Below are 15,904 nucleotides of genomic sequence, written 5' to 3'. Positions count from 1 at the left end.
CAAAAAACTTGCACAGAAGGGTTTTCCAAGGTAAAATCAAAATGCTATAATGGTATATCAGGTTTGTCTAATTTTTAGAAAACCAAAAGGCCTGATTTGCTTAAATTTTTTTTAAGATTTTTGATTTTTAAGATTTTTAAAGATTTTGAGACAGAGAGAGCAAGCACAAGCTGGGAAGAGGGGCAGAGGGAGATGGAGAAGCAGGCTTCCTGCTGAGCACGGAGACCAATACCTGGCAGATCCCAGGACCCCAAGGTCATGACCTGAGCTGAAGGCAGATGTGCAACTGACTGAGCCACCCAGGCATCCCTAATTTGCTGTACTCTTGGGAAGGCTTTTTGGTTGTTTTTGTTTTTGTTTTTAAAGATTTTATTTATTTGACAGAGAGAGAGAGAGAGCACAAGTAGGCAGAGAAGCAGGCAGAGAGAGAGAAGGGAGGAAGCAGGCTCCCTGCAGAACAGAGAGCCCGATGCGGGGCTCGATCCCAGGACCCTGGGATCATGACCCGAGCTGAAGGCAGAGGCTTTAACCCACTGAGCCACCCAGGTGCCCCTTGTTTTTGTTTTTTTAAGGAATGTTTAAAATGCTTTTCTTAACCTCATGTTTAAGGGTTAAGAGGACTGAGTCCACGTTCTTTGTTTCTGCTATTAATTTATGTAAGTGCAGTAATGCCTCCACTGTATTTATAACTGTTACCCGAGGAACGACTAAATTCTCTGGAACTGAGAAAAAAGCCAGGGTTAACGCATAAAGACTAGGAGAAACAAAACCAAGGTTGGCCAGTCCAAACCCCCAACTCTACCAGCTTCACCTCTAGGGAAGCCCATGGGCTCTCAATCAGAATTCTGTCATTCTCTCTCCAGACCCAACCCCCTATTGAGAGCCCATACATCCGGGGCATCAAGTTATAAAAGCTGGAAGCTTCTAGAATTGCACTGTTCAAGAAAGTGACTGCCAGCCACATGTGGCTTACTGAGCACCAGAAATGTGGCTGGTTTTAACTGAGATTAAATCTGCAAGTATAAAATCTGAATGTGTCAAATACAGATAGACAGACATTGCAGCCAGCATCAGAAAGAACGTAGAATACCTCATTAATAGTTTTTGGATTGATAATATGTTGAAACAATAATGCTTTTTATATATCAGGTTAACAAAAATACATTGCTAAAATTAATGCCACCTGTTTCTTTTCGTGGTTATTTTTCAAGTGGCTACTAGAAAATTTAAAATTAGACCTGTGGGCTGTATCGCATTTCTCGTGGACAGGGCTATTCCAGAAGTCAACTCACACAGGCTTGTGGACTTAGCCGTACAGTGAACACTTACTGAGTGTCTTCCGTAAATTCAGCACCGGGGTAGAGGGTAGAAGGCAGAAGTTAACACAGTCCCTGAACTTGGGAAGCAAGTCGCACCCACTGTGGTACAAGAAAGACTAAAAACAAAAACAACAAAAAACAAACAACAACGAGTGACAACAGGTAGCTAAAACACAGGGGACTTTTAATCAAGAGTATCTTAGCTCATTGGGACTATTAGGACTCTTGGAGTTAAAAGACAGCCATAGGTAGCTTAGCAACTACCACTTACTATTTGAGGGCAAAATAGAATATATGTTGGTAGGACTGAAGGCCAGCCTTGAGTCACTCATGAAAGGTTCAGTTCTGTAGGGCTTGTTGCCTGTTCTAGACGCTCTGTGGGGCTTTGTGCACAGAGGTGCTCCCTCCTCGCTAAGGCGGCAGGCTTTGGAGGGACGATGTTATGTGACCTGAGTCTCACCCAGAACCTCCCACACAGAAGACGCCAAACAGCATATGGAATTCAAGTGTCTCCTATGGACTCATTTAGGAAAGCAATTAAAGGTATAATATCCTTTAGAAAGAGTTCTTCCCGAAATGCCTAAACACCAAAGAGTTTGCCGTGTGAACTAGTAAGCTTTTATGATTTAAAAAAAAATCACTTGCAGAATATAAATTCATGTCTCAGCAGTTCTGGATTACCCAAATGCACTTCTCTCTCTTATAAACTCCAGATTAAATGCTGCCGGAGAGGCACGCCCCAGGACAGCCCCGTCAGCCCCGTCGGGAGGACCACACCCACGGCAACTTTCCTTTTCTCCAAGTGCTTTGTGAGAGCTGTGAGTTGTCGAAATAAAAAACACGAGATAAAAAACACGAGCTGCAAAGGGAAACGTTTCACTTGCCATTCTTATTACATTTTTAGTACCAGTCAAGGGCATCAGGCATATGAAAAATATATGATTTAATCCTCAAGCCATAATGGCGTTCATCTGTGTCCTACAGTACATTGTCTGAAGTCGTCCGAGCTCAGCCGTCTCTATAGCCGATATATATACACGCTGACAGACGGCTCGGCATTCTGAAATGAAAGCAGAACTATTATCCTTTTACAAAAATAAACTTGGTCCCAGGCCGGAGGAAAAAAAGAGGGCGCAAGAAGGAGCAGGAAAAAAAAAAATGCAAGGTGTTGCGGGAGAACCGTGTGAATGGAACTGAAAACGGCCAAGTACCGGGTGTCTCTTAACTCAGTAGGTCCAGGCTCCTCTTCTATAAACTCTTGTTAAATTAACTTAACACACAGTAACAATTAGGCAAAAGTAACTACACAACAACTAGCCCACCGTTACCAAAAAGGTACCAAATTCACAAATAATTCACCTAGATCCAGGTTCCCAACCATCATCATGATTTTTGGATTTCCAGTGAGGCCTCCCATCACGGATTTATTGAACACGTTTTTGCATTCCTGCCAGCTCACCCTCCTCTCCCATAAACAGGGGATGCAGGAGGTTCACCCTGAATGGGACAGCGGACAGTGTTTCCATTTTCCCATGGGCAATGCGGGTTTATCCTGTAAATCCCATATGGCCAGAGGAAGTCATCTCTCTGGTAAACAGTGACCAACCACTCCTCAGGAGGTGCTGTTTATGCCTTGTTTTGTACGATATTGTGGAAAACCATGCTTTGATAAATACACAGGCTCCCCTGGTTGACCACCCTCCACTCTCCCCATGCTGCAGGACGGATGGCCAAAATCTGGTCAGACCCCATTTGGGTGCAATTCCCACGGTCCCTGGGATCCTAAGGCTTCCGGGGCGCTGTCCTGTCAAGGAGAATGCAGTCCGTCCTGTGCAGCAAATATCCTGTGCTTGAAGTACCAGCGAGTACTTCTCCAGGGTCACAGAGCCTCGGTCTCCATGCGTGAGGACAGCTTTTCCTAGCTGCCCTGTGATGACTGGGTTTCACATTTCCTGAAACTAGATCTGTGGAAGGAGTCTCTGAAATTACAAAGGAGAGAAAGAGAGAGAGAGAACAAAACAAAACAAAAACACAAAAACAGAGGTAAGAAAGATCAATTAATCTTTTAAGGAGGAGAGGGAAACCACCCACCAGAAAAGGCAGGGATTATGAGCAACTCACTAAGTTAGTGAATGTGCAAAGGTCCTGAGATCCCTTCATGCCAGCACCAGAGAAAACACAGGAGGAAATGGGTCCTGGGGAAGACCACAGCAGGCCAGCATGAAGAGGTCCCAGAGAAGTCAAGGAGAAGGTAGAGGGAGTGGAAGACACTCAGGATAGAGGCCGGACAGATCAGGTTCTGGTGGATTCTCTGACTGCAGGTGCACTCCCAGTCCCCGAAGCTTGTGCGGCTCCCGAGTATAGCAGAGTGTGCCCTGACCCGTTGGGCCCCAAGCCCTGTCCTTTATCCCCCAGCAGGAGGCCTCCTCTGCCCTGAACTCACCTCTTGTGACTCTCAACTCTGAATATCGGCTTGTAGAGTTCTGGAATTTTCCGCTCGATCATTGGCCTGAGGTTCTCTTTCAGCTTGTGGTAGTTCTTTTTGAGTTCCTGCTGATACTCCCTCTGGTCCGCCGTGATGAGACGCTTGTTTTTCTCCACGGCCTCACCGCACCTGAGATGGGAACACAGGGGTTGGGGGCTTGGAATGAGGTGGTATTTTGTAGGAGTCTGAGGTGCTCGGAGGTTATCTAACACTTCTTGACCCCCTCCAAGAGTACCTACAAACTCGATGGCCTGTCAGGATCCCCTGTGGAGCCTTTCAAAAGTTCGGACTTCTGGACCTTAACCTCAGAGTTCAGGAATCAGAACACCAAAGGAGGAACACCCAGGAATCAATGTCTTTGAAAAGTGACCCAGAGATCATGATCCTCTCATTTGCCCCAAGCCAGGCACTATACGAGGAGTTTTCCATACGTTATCTGGTTAATTCTCCCAACAAACCCAGAAAGGCTGTATTTGTCTTCATTTTTGTCTTGAAGCTCAGAAGTGTTCGGTCACTTGCCCGAGGTAACGCTGTGAGGAAGCGGTGAGTCCGGGATTCAAACTCAGGGTCATTGCTGTGCTCACAAGGAACTCACGGTGACTTATGGCGATGTGGTAGACGGAGCCAATGCACTAAGCCCACCGCCTCCCCCGCCACCCCCCGCTGCATACACATAGAAGTGCTGGAACGTACAGCAAACATTTGTCATAGGACGAAGGGGAGCCCCAGGCACCGGAGAGGAGAAGTAGAATCCAAATCAGAGTGATAGCAGGAGCTGATGTCACAGCAGCTGTCCCAAGATGTGCCCATTAGAGTTTCAAGACTGCACAGGGGTCCTAGAGGCTTGGGGAGGGTGCGTGGTGCAGCATGCTGGGAGCCCACATAAGACAGGAAAGGTAGCCTCGGCCAAGGGCAAAGCGGGGCTCTGAATATGCCACTTGCATCTAGTCAGGGGGCTTGAAAAGCTGCTACCCCAGGGGTCCAGAGAGGTGGAATGAAAGCTTGCTAACAGTCTGGGGCCATCACTGGGAAAGCAAGTCTAAGAATTGAAATTCTAGGTTTGCACCACACGTGGGTGTGGGTTATAAATTTATACTCCTGTATGGTGTGTGCTCCAAGGTGAGAAATTAACTTAAAAAGCAACCAAGGTAACTGGAACTCCCAGGGCTCGGAGGGAAATGAGTGTGTAGTTGCTCTGGAGAAATGCTTTCTGCATCAGGGCTCCTGGCCACCCACAGAAGCAGTGACCCCTGCCAAAGATGAGCTCACGATACAATCATCACAGGAGAAGACCCACAGAAAAAACAAGCAGGAGAAACATCCCAAAAAGAATTTGAGATGACAGAACAATATAAAAGACCAGAGGTTAATACAGAGATGTAATTAAAAAAAAAAAAAAAGGTACAAAATTCATGATGAAAATAATTGGAGACTATGAAAAAAGAGATCAGGGAAACATCAGAAAAAAACCAATGGAACTTCTATAAATAAAAATATAGGCACTAAGATAAAGAGAAAGATCCCAATGGGTGGGGTAGAGAATAAACCAGACACGAATGGGAGACCATACGGACTATCGCACAGATCTAAGGAAATCACCAAAGAAATTTTTTTTAGTCAAAAATATTAAAAAATGGCTAAGAGCCTGGAGCTAGAGGGGCACCTGGGTGGCTCAGTCGGTTAAGTGTGTCTGTCTTTGGCTCAGGTCATGATATCAGGTCCTGGGACTGAGCCCTCTGTTGGGCTCCCTGCTCAGTGGGGAACCTGCTTTTCTTTTTCCCTCTGCCCCTCCCCCCAACCCAAGCTTTCTCTTTCTTTCTTAGATAAATAAATAAAATCTTAAAAAAAAAAAAAAAAAAGAACCTGGAGATAGAATGGAGATGCCCAGCCCACATCTAAATAACTCTCTATGGGAATGAAAATTAAGAGGCAACATTTAAAAGAGATAACAGCTGGTAATTTTCCAGAACTGCAAACAGACATAAATCCTCTCATTGACAGAAACAGATCCCTACGGAGCTCCACACGGTGAAACTGCAAAGCATCAGAGAGAAAATCGTGAAAGCTCACTGTGTTGACCTAACTTGTAAACAGCTAAGCCTAGTGTTTCCACAGTCTCCCAAAGAGTACACTACATACAAAGAAGAAAACCGTATTATTTAAACACGATAGAGTCTTGCCTTTTATTTTATGCTGTGCTACCTCGGGGAAACTTACAAATCTACAGACCTAGAAGGGACATCGTAATGGTTGAAACCCAGCTGACATGCAAAAATTAGTAATAATTCTTTATTGCCCTGCAGATGAATGGGATCCTGGTGATCAATGTGGTTTAAACTGTTTTCCTAATTGCAGGGTTAAACCTGGGATGAGTCATGGGGATACCCAGACCTTGTGACCCCAATCCTCTGTATTACCACTGAACACATTCTCAGGGTGACAGCCCAAGGCAAACAGGGCGGAAGATGGCCACAGGACGGGGGAAGCTATCTGGCCTTGGCAAAAATAAACCCGTGACCACAGCTTTCCCACACAATTAGCCCCGATTTAACTCAGCCTGAGGCCAGAACTCCCCTAACTGGACCTTCAGCAGTCTTTCAAGTTGATGTTAACTGCAGCAAATTGTAGGATGTCTAAGGTTGCATATCAAAGCTTCCAGGTAGGGCTGGGAAGGGGCTGTACAAAACCTCCGAATCCTGAGAAATCACCACTAGCCCCTATGTTTTTATTGCTTCTGAACTAAAAAGCAATAAAATCTGATCAGTTTCAGGATGTGTGTAAAATCCAATCTGTAAAAGCAAAATCAGTGTGCAAAATCCAATCAGTTTCAGGATGACTTCAAGGTCCGGGTTTGTAACATCGGCAGACTGTAGGGGCGTGCGGGGGCTGACCGCATCCTTGGGAGTGACTCTGAAAACTTGAGGGGAATGAACTAAATGCCCTCTAGTCTTTCTGCTCCAAAGTAGTAAGAGGCAGCTGGCACATTCTGACGGTGTGCCATGTGTCCTGGACCTGGCTGGATGCTTTATGGGCTCTGTGACAGGGTGAAGAAGACAGTGTGTCTTCTACCTGGCTCTGTCTCTTGGGACACGTGCCTCTGGAGTCCCAAACCACCTGCTCTTTGAGCATTTTTCAGCCCAGACACCAGACATGTGAGCGAGGGAGACTTCAGGCAATTCAGGCCACAGCCGCTGCCTGGGGCCCACCGAGAGACTGGGCAAAAACCACTTAGCTGAGCCCACCAGCCCCTAGAACTCCACGCACAATAATTAAATGTTGTTGTTTTCAGCCACTAAGTCTGGAGGTAACTCGTTGTAGAGCGACAGATGAACACAGCGCTTGACAAAGAGGAATATATTCATAGGTGGGGTAAAAATTTTTCAGATGTTGTCATAGTAACATCAAGCTGTATTTTATCAAATTTTATAGCTTATGAATTGAAGAAATACATTTTCTGTATTTCTTCCTTTCCTCCATTTGGATTCTATACTCCAGATTTCTTTTTTTAAGATCTTATTTTTATTGATTTGGGGGGGGGGGAGAGAGGGAGTAGTGGGGAGGAACAGAGGGAGAAGACAGCCAGACTCCGAGGTGAACACAGAGTCGAGTCCAATGAGGGGGCCCGATCCCACAACCCTGAGATCATGACCTGAGCTGAAATCAAGAGTTGGATGCTTAACTGACAGGGTGGGCGGAGGACAGAGACAGGGAGAGAGTATCTTCTGTAGGCTCCACATTCAGCACTGAGCCTGACACCGGACTCGATCTCACCACCCTGAGATCATAAACCTGAGCCAAAATCAAGAGTCAGATAGTTAACTGACTGAACCAGCAGACACTCCACCATCATGTTGATTTAAATCCATAAACTAATGAGAGAGCCATACATGAAATCTACCTCCTCCAGAAGAGCTATTTCTCTTTGGAAATCTACACAATATCATAGATCTACGATGGGGATGATTGCTCAAGTGACCTTATCTGTCACATTGTCCTTAGGTCTGCAGACACGGACTGTGCCGCTCTCACTCAGTGACACCACCATCCCAGGTCTTTGGTTGCCCCCTCTGTTGATCAGGTCACTGAACACAAGCATTTTTTCGTAGCAGAGGTGCCTGGGGTTTCCAGAACCCAGAATCCTACAGAAACCAGACTGAGAGGAAAAAAATTTTAAGTCCAGAACATGGTTCCTGGCTTTTGTAGACAGTCACTTCCGGGGGCCTCTCCAGAAGGAGGTAGGTGCCTTTCCTACAGAGAGGGTCATCAGGTAGCCCTCCATCTCTGTATCCGTTGGCCTCCCTCCTCTGTGATGTTCCTCTAGCAGAGTCCTCACACCAGTCCCTTGGGATGGCCAACAATTGCTAGTTCCTTCCTCAATCCATTCTCTCTTTTTTTCTAATAACAGAACTCCATCTGGTGAGTCTCCCTGGGAAGTTACAGGTCCTAGCCTCCCTTAACAGATAGGGATGGCTGATGAGATACAAAATGAAGTCACCAGGAAAGCTCTTTAAAGGGGCACAGCCCTTTTGCTCTTTCCTCATTTCCGCTCCTGATATTACACGTGGTCATGATGGCTAGAGCCCTAGCAGCTATCTTGTGACCGTGAGGATGGATGCCCTACGATCAAGATGGCAGAGCAAAAGAATGGAGAGAACCAGGATGACATAGTTCTGGGACGACAATCTCTGATCTGACTTTATATGAGAAAAAAATAAGTTTCTATGTTCTTTAAGCCATCTTCCTTCAGGTCTCTGTTATGAGCGACTGAACACAGTTCCTAAAGAGAATAGCACAGCACAGTCGTTAGGGGGATAGACTCTGAATCCTGCTTTGCGGCGTATCAGCTTTGTGACATGAAGCCGGGCGCTTATGCCTCAGTTTCTTTACCTGCGCTACAGAGGCGATAATAATAGCCAACCTGGTCATGCCTGTAAGGGTTAAATGAGTGAAAACATACAAAATGCTTAGAACGTTTGAGTAAGAACACTTATTGTTATGGTTATGATTCCTGAAGGACGCAGTCTGAGCGCAGAAACGATTTGTCCCATAGGAGGAGGATGAAGTACTCGAGCGTTTCCACTCCTGACCCTTGTTTTTCACAGTTAAGGAAGGATGCAGAGATGGAACACCCTTTCCCGAGTCCCACACCTGCAGGCACAGCAGAGTCAGGTGCAAATCCAGAGACCTGGCACTCCTCCACTCATGTGTCCTCGGCCTCACTGTGTCCACGGTACAAACTTGAGGCCCCCGAGCCATGGGTGGACATCTATATTTAAATCAGACGGGTAAGTTTCTGCTTCCTTCTCAGACTGATCTGCTCTCTGCCCCACCAAATGATGTTCCACTGGTCGGTCTCGCAGGATGTGCCCAGCCCTGTCCTAAGCTCTGTGTGTTGACTCAGCAGATCTTGGCACTAGGTCTAAGAGATAGTTATGAATACATACAATTCCCATTTTAAAGTTGGAGAAAGTGAGGCCAGGTGACGTGCCCAAGGTCACACGGCTAGTTAAGACCCGGTGGGTCTGTGAACCCCAGCAGCCTGGATCAGGAGCTCACACTGCTAACTGGGACACCGTGTACTCCACCTGGGAAGTCGCTGGCCCTTCCAGCTAGAATCCAGGCATGTGGCCTCCGTCTCAAGTTGGAAGTATTCTCTCTGGAGCCCCAGTTTCAACCTCTGCCTTTCTCAGCTTCTTCCCTGTCCCTCTTTAGCAAACCTCCACTCCAGGCCCAGGAAAGAAATGGAACTGCTGGAACGCTGGGGGTCTGGCAGCAATACTGGAGAGGCTGGGGCCTGCATTCCCTCCCGCCCTCCGGGACTGGGCTCCAGGCCCTTTCAGGCAAGGAAGGATCATGTGGGGGCAGGGCGCCTGGGGCTGAGGTGGTCGCCTGCCAGGGGGTGTGAGAGGGCCATGGCTCCAGCAGGCACCCCTCCCCAGTGGTCTTCTCCAACTCAGCCCTTTCCCCTCCTCCCTCCCTGGGCGGCCTCGACCAGACCCCAAACCTCAAGGGCAGCCTATCCTCGGTAAGAATTTCAGTCCTGGTCCTGCCACTTAACTTGCTGTGTGACCAGCGCTCTGTGGGCCCGGTCCTGACTCCGGGACCAGAGGTGCGGGAGAAGCCCGCCTGGGTGTGGCAGGAACTACTTCCCCTAAAGACCACTGGTGAGGGTGCCGTGGAGGGCGTGGTCTTTTATTGCAACATAAAAATAAGTGGAAGGGTCACTTAGTCCTTGTAAGGCTGGGAGCGTTCAGATAATATGGACTGAAGGTTTGTGTCCTCTGCCACCCCAAATTCCGATGTTGGAGCCCTAACACCCCCCGTGATGGTATTTGGAGGGAAGGACTTTCAGAAGACTTCTGGTGTGAATCACTGTGGATTCACAGTGGGGGATGGGACCCACGGGGTCAGGTTAGTTCCCTTGGCAGAGAGCTTTCTTCCTTTTCCTCTCTCCGCCCCCTGAGGGGGCCGGGCCAGCACGAGGGCCCGTCCCGGAGCCTGATCTGCCAGCACCTTCTGTCTCAGCCTCCCCAGCCTTCAACGCTGTGAGCAATAAAAGTCTGTTGTTCTGGACACTCGGTCCGTGGTATTTGATGACACCAGCCTGAGCTAAGGCAGAAATGTAAGAAGAAATTTTAAACACCCAGATTGGCTCTGGTCGCACTGTCTGAAACAGCTTGAGCACTTTGGGGAGCAGAGAAGGAAACAGGTGGTGTATGTCACCATCTTGGTTTCTGAAACCCTGAGGTGTTGGGATTTTTTTTTTTTTTTCTTACTGCAGGAAAAGGCAGGAGCGGATCAAGGTCCCGACCTGGCAACAGGCTGAGGAGCTCTGGGACCGGCTGCACGAGCAGCATCACCTGCCACGTCCTCTGTGGCCAGTCTGGGGCCGCTGCCACAGCCGAGTCCAAGGCCTCGCCCAGGGCCGGGCCCTCACTGCTCACTGCCTGGCACCCGGCAGGCCTGCGTGTCCGCACTCAGCAAAGAGGCGTCGGAGGGTTCACAGCGTTCACCCCGGAAATCTGGGCTATCAACCCACCGCTTGAGTCTGCCGAGGAGTGGGAGGTCCTCCACGGAAAAACCCGAGAGCTGTTCCAGCCCCAGAATCTTCCAGTCTTGCGTCACCTCGTCTGGCCGTCGGAAGCAGAGAGCCGGGGGGAAATACCCGGGTGCAAATAATGTGACAGAATATTGACTCTGGTTCTTAAGAGCCTGGAACTTGCTGAGGGGACTTGAGAAGCAATTAAGCAACTGGGGTGAGGGGAAAGGAAGGTCTCCTCGCCTCCCACTGCCTTGAGGGTACGAGCCACAGGCTAGGGCGCCAAATCCGTCAGCTCTTCACGCGGCTGTTTTTACTCTCCCCTCTGTCGGAGCCCCATCTGCCAATACGACTGTCTTTGGTCTCTCCTCTTGTCCTCACAGGCTTCCAGAACACACTACTCTGGCTGACTCCGAGGGGCCCAGAGGCACCCCCGAGGTTCTGTGGTCTGTTGCTTTACCAGGCATGGCTCCCACGTCTGACCATCTCCTTTGACCTACCCTAAATATTCCAGACGAAGGTTAAGTGAAGGCTTCCCCAGCCTCCAGCCTGTCACAGACCATCCCTTTCTGAGCTCTGAAGGCCTGTATTTCCTGCACTCTCAGCAGGGGCTAGTGAGCTGCCCTGGGCTGGCGTTCGGTCATGGACATGGGGTCCTGTCGGGACTAGACGGACACTCAGCTCCTGTCTCCCCACAACTGATATCGAACCTGGGCCATACTCTGTCTCATTAAACATTGCCAAAGTCCTTCCAGAGGACCAGACAGGCCTGGGCTGCTGCCAACTTCAGGGGCTTTCAACCATAACTTACTTTATTTCATTTTATCTATTTTTTAAAGATTTTAAAAATTTATTTCAGAGAGAGAGAGAGAGAGAGTGCAAGCCACGGGAAGGAGCAGAGGAAGAGGGAGAAAATCTCTGACTGAGCAAACTCCCCACTGAGCATGGGGCCCCCCATGGGTCTCTATCCCAGGACCCCGAGATCACGACCCGAGCAAAAATCAAGAGCCAGGCGCCTAAGCAACTGAGCCATCCAGGTGTCCCCGCATAACGAATTTTAAAAGAAGATAAGTGGAAAGGAAAGAGATCTTTAAAAATTCCTGCAGTATTTTTTCTAGTTTTTTGTTCTGTAAAAAGGCACTATTTACTAAAGAAAATGCAGCTTTTGCGTAATATCAGAATTACTCTCAGATACAGGAAGCAATTCAAATCCCAAAATATTAATATAATCTCTGTGTATAGGCCATCTGTGTGTGGGGGTGTGTGCCCACAGAACGAGTGTGTCTCCACACACAGCACGTTTACAAACCTCTCACCGACGCCTGTGGAGGAGGGATCTCTCCTCTTACTCAACACCGGCATGCCGATGAGTTTTCAGTGAATTTAGCAAACTTTCACTTTTAGCCTCCTTTGGTCCCCATCTGCCAAGTAAGTTTATACCTACACTTGATATGCTGCTCTAAGGTTGAAAGAAATATTAGTACACATTTTCCTGATGTTGTTCCCTCTTGTGGGTGAAAGGTCATCCCAACCTTCATTATCATTCATTTCAGGGCCACAGGAGACCCAGCTGTACCTGTCTATACTGTGATAGTTTGCAAGACCTTGCTCGAAGACCCACTCTTATGCAGCCTGAACGGGCTGTTCCTGATGCCAGCCCACAGAGGCTTGTCTGACAATGGGAACCGCCCGAGAGATGATACTTTTGAAAAAGCCCAGTGTTAGAATTGCTTTCACCAAACTGGAAGCAGGTTCTATCCTTAAGATTCCAAAAACAAGTTATTACATGATACTAAAACACCCTCTTGGACTTGAAAGCCTCATGGACGGTCAGCACATGGATGGAGGTGTGGGCTATGTGGCTCAGAAGATCTGGATTTGAACTCAGCTCTCCTACTAACTAGCTGCGTGACCTCAGGCAAAACCATTTCCCATCTCTAAACCTCTGTTTCCCCTTTTGGCAAAATGAGGCTGGTGGTAATACCGGTTTGATGTGGGAGGAGCATGCAAGACTGTAAATGGGAAAACACTACAGAGTTTCAATGTTGGTTACTTAGTACACATGAGGCTGATCTACTGCAATGATTTCCAGACGTGAGTCTGCATCAGAATCCCCAGAGGGCTGGTTATACCCAGACCACCACTCCCCACCTCTGGGGGTTCTGATTCCATAGGTCTAGCAAGTTTCAGGGGTGCCCTAGCTGCTGCTCTGGGGACCCAACTCTGAGAACTGCTGCTCGGCTGCCTTCACAGCCATAGTCCATCTTACCGCATTATGAATTCCTTAAAGCATAATCTCAGCTTGTTGTGATGTCGATACAGTCTTGGGTCAGCTGGAATTTCGGCCAAGAACACTTGGGCTACTTCCAGTGGTCCCTGATGGAAAAAGGAACAGAACAATAGGACATTGGGGAAAAAAATAAATTACTTGGGAGAAAATCTTGGATTGACTTCCTAGTTTGGACATTTAATTCTGTAGGTAGCATAACCACAATAAAAAATCAAGGAAGAAAAAAAAATTTTTTTTTTAATTTTAAAAAGATTTTTAAAAAATCAAAGGTAGGTACTGAACTTCTCAGGAAACTTTGATTTCTTAGGAGTCTAGAGATTTAGGAGAATACTCAGAAGTATAAACATATTTGTTGTTGTTTTTTTTAAAGGATTTATTTGTTTATTTTATTTGAGAGGGGGAGAGAGAGCAGGAGTCGGAGGAGGAGGGGTCGAAAGTGAGGGACAGACCCCCCGCTGAGCAGGGAGCCCGACTCAGGGCTCGATCCCAGGACCCGGAGATCATGACCTGAGATGAAGGCAGATGCTTAACCCACTGAGCCATCCAGGTGTCCCCAGATGTATTTTCTTAATTAAATGCTATACTAATAATAGGTTCTTCTTTGTAGGTAAAGGCAATACTACTACATCCTAGGGTATGTGCTTTGAGTGGCTTTTCTAAAACTGAGGTCTGATTCATCCTTTCACATTCACTTGTTAAGTGGCCCTACTGGTGGGCACCGTTTTGTGTAACTGCTGGCTTCCGTCAGAGATACACACAGTACATGGTTATGGGCTCATAAAGTCTTCCATTTTCATTAAAGGATTGGGACGGAAAGCAAAAACTTCCTAATATTTCCTGATCTGGGAAATTTAATAGTCATTTCCCCTCTGTGCTATTTCTGCTCCCTTGATATTATCTGGACCCAATTTCTGTAGGGAAGTCCAGCTGTGCTGAGTGAGGAAAAGGTCATGACACTCACTGGATTTTGGAGTGGAGGTGTAGGTAAGAGCAGATCTGGATCTGTAGTTAAGGAGGCCCACTGGACAGAAACTGTGGGGCCAGCCCTCCCTGTATCTGAGACTGGTTTAGTTTGGGGGTAAGGATTCTAAGGGGTTTTTGAACGCCCAGCTGGGTCTGAAGCCTAGTCCCTGGTCACTCCTGATTGGTAAGGCTGGATTTGTCTGGTGACTGACCCAGGGGCTGCATGTGCTAGACCCTTACTCTCTCCCTTACCAGATGATCTTAGACTGACCTCACACTCTGCAACAACTCTGCCTACACTGGGCATGACCAAGCCTTCTGCAACAGGACCCCAGATCTGGAGCACGCTGCCAGGACTGGCCTCACAGTGAAGACCTCTCTGTGGAAATGGTACTCCTTACCCACTGTCCACTCATGTCTGGGATGGCTTTTCTTTCTTTCTTCCCTTAAGATTTTATATATTTATGTAGAGAAAGTGAGCGAGAGAGAGCTCACAAGTGAAGTAAGGGCAGAGGGAGAGAGAGAAGCAGACTTCCTGCTGAGTAAGGAGCCCAATGCAGGGCTCGATCCCAGCACCCTGAGATCAGGACCTGATCCCAAGGCAGACACTTAACTAACTCACCCAGGTGTCCCTGCCTCGTTGCTACCATGGCAAGAGGTGTCGTCTTCTACACCTCACAGGTGTTGGGTCTAAGTGTAGGGATACTGTTTACGTGTGGATGGAGCCGTCTTCCTCATCAACCTCAAGGAAGGAGGGTATAGACAGGTAATGAAAACCCAAGGAACAAGGCCCAGGGGAGGTGCCGGCAGCCGGTCCGGCTCACCTGATTGACAGTAGCTCCGACGGAACCCTGCAGCACCATCTGAAGCATCTTGGCGTCGGGGGGCTCTTGGTTAATGGCAACTGCTAACTGCAGCGTCTTCTTCTTCATATCTTCAATGGCGACTTCAATGGGGGTCAGAACAAACTGAACACAAGACAGAAGCATAGGGAAGTCATTGTCCGGTCTTGGAAGCCATGGACAAACCCGGGGCCATGACGGACGTGGATTTGAAGAAGCAGGTAAGGGGACTTCGAGTATTTAAAATACACTAGATAGGTTAAGAGGAAGGAAAGACCGAACATTTCTTGAACACTTATGCGTCCGGGGAACGTTGTGGATATTTCTCACATATTCTCTCCGTATCTCTGTATTCTCTCCATCTTACAGCCCAAGAGGGATTTGTAAGGTTCAGAAAGTGCCACAAAGTGACATAGGGTAGTAACTAGAGAGCTCAGAATTTGATCATAATGATGTCTACATTCAAAATCTGAGTTCTTTCTACTCTGTTCAATTTCCTCTCCAATTATTGAACAAGTTACTTGAACGTGACTTATAATTGGAAGGTATCAGAAGCACAGCACTCAAGGTTTTTGTCTCCACCATAACACACAACTTCAGCATCATGTGTACCTTCTCTAACTCACCTTGAAGGTGAATTCCTGGTTATCAGAATTCTGTTAAGAGTCAATCTGCTGGTTGCCAAGTTCTGCGGGTTGGGGTAGGTCCTTCTTGAATGTTGTAGGTGGAGTTGTGCCCCTCCCCCCGATTTCCTATGCTCAACTGCTAATTCCCAGTACCTCAGAATGTGACCTTACTTGAGATAGGGACTTTATAGAGGTAATCAAATCAAAGAGAAGTCCTTTGAATGGACTCTATAGGATAGAAGTCCCTATAAAAAAGAAGAAATTTGGACACAGAGACACACGTGGAGGGAGTCCCAGAACATACCCATCCCCCACAACCCTCGGAAGGAACTGACCCTAC

At 47.6% G+C, this 15,904-nt stretch overlaps 1 protein-coding gene across 3 annotated transcripts in view; it reads right to left on the bottom strand.

Annotated features, from left to right (window-relative positions):
• Positions 1-2,189: 2,189 nt before the first annotated feature.
• Positions 2,190-15,904, bottom strand: part of DOCK8 (dedicator of cytokinesis 8) — a 201,939-nt gene continuing 188,224 nt past the window's right edge. For all 3 annotated transcript variants that reach the window (XM_032308620.1, XM_032308621.1, XM_032308622.1), the window contains 4 exons: positions 14,921-15,064; positions 13,113-13,219; positions 3,763-3,933; positions 2,190-3,298 (listed from right to left, as the gene is read on the bottom strand). In XM_032308620.1, the coding sequence (XP_032164511.1) occupies positions 3,238-3,298; positions 3,763-3,933; positions 13,113-13,219; positions 14,921-15,064 (483 nt within the window). In that variant the 3' untranslated portion in view covers positions 2,190-3,237. The remainder of the gene's footprint in view (positions 3,299-3,762; positions 3,934-13,112; positions 13,220-14,920; positions 15,065-15,904) is intronic.

The sequence above is a fragment of the Mustela erminea genome, chromosome 12, assembly GCF_009829155.1.
Source record: "Mustela erminea isolate mMusErm1 chromosome 12, mMusErm1.Pri, whole genome shotgun sequence".
Lineage (NCBI taxonomy): Eukaryota > Metazoa > Chordata > Mammalia > Carnivora > Mustelidae > Mustela > Mustela erminea.
Note: the sequence above shows the minus strand (reverse complement) of the source record. Positions and strands in the feature narration are given on the sequence as shown.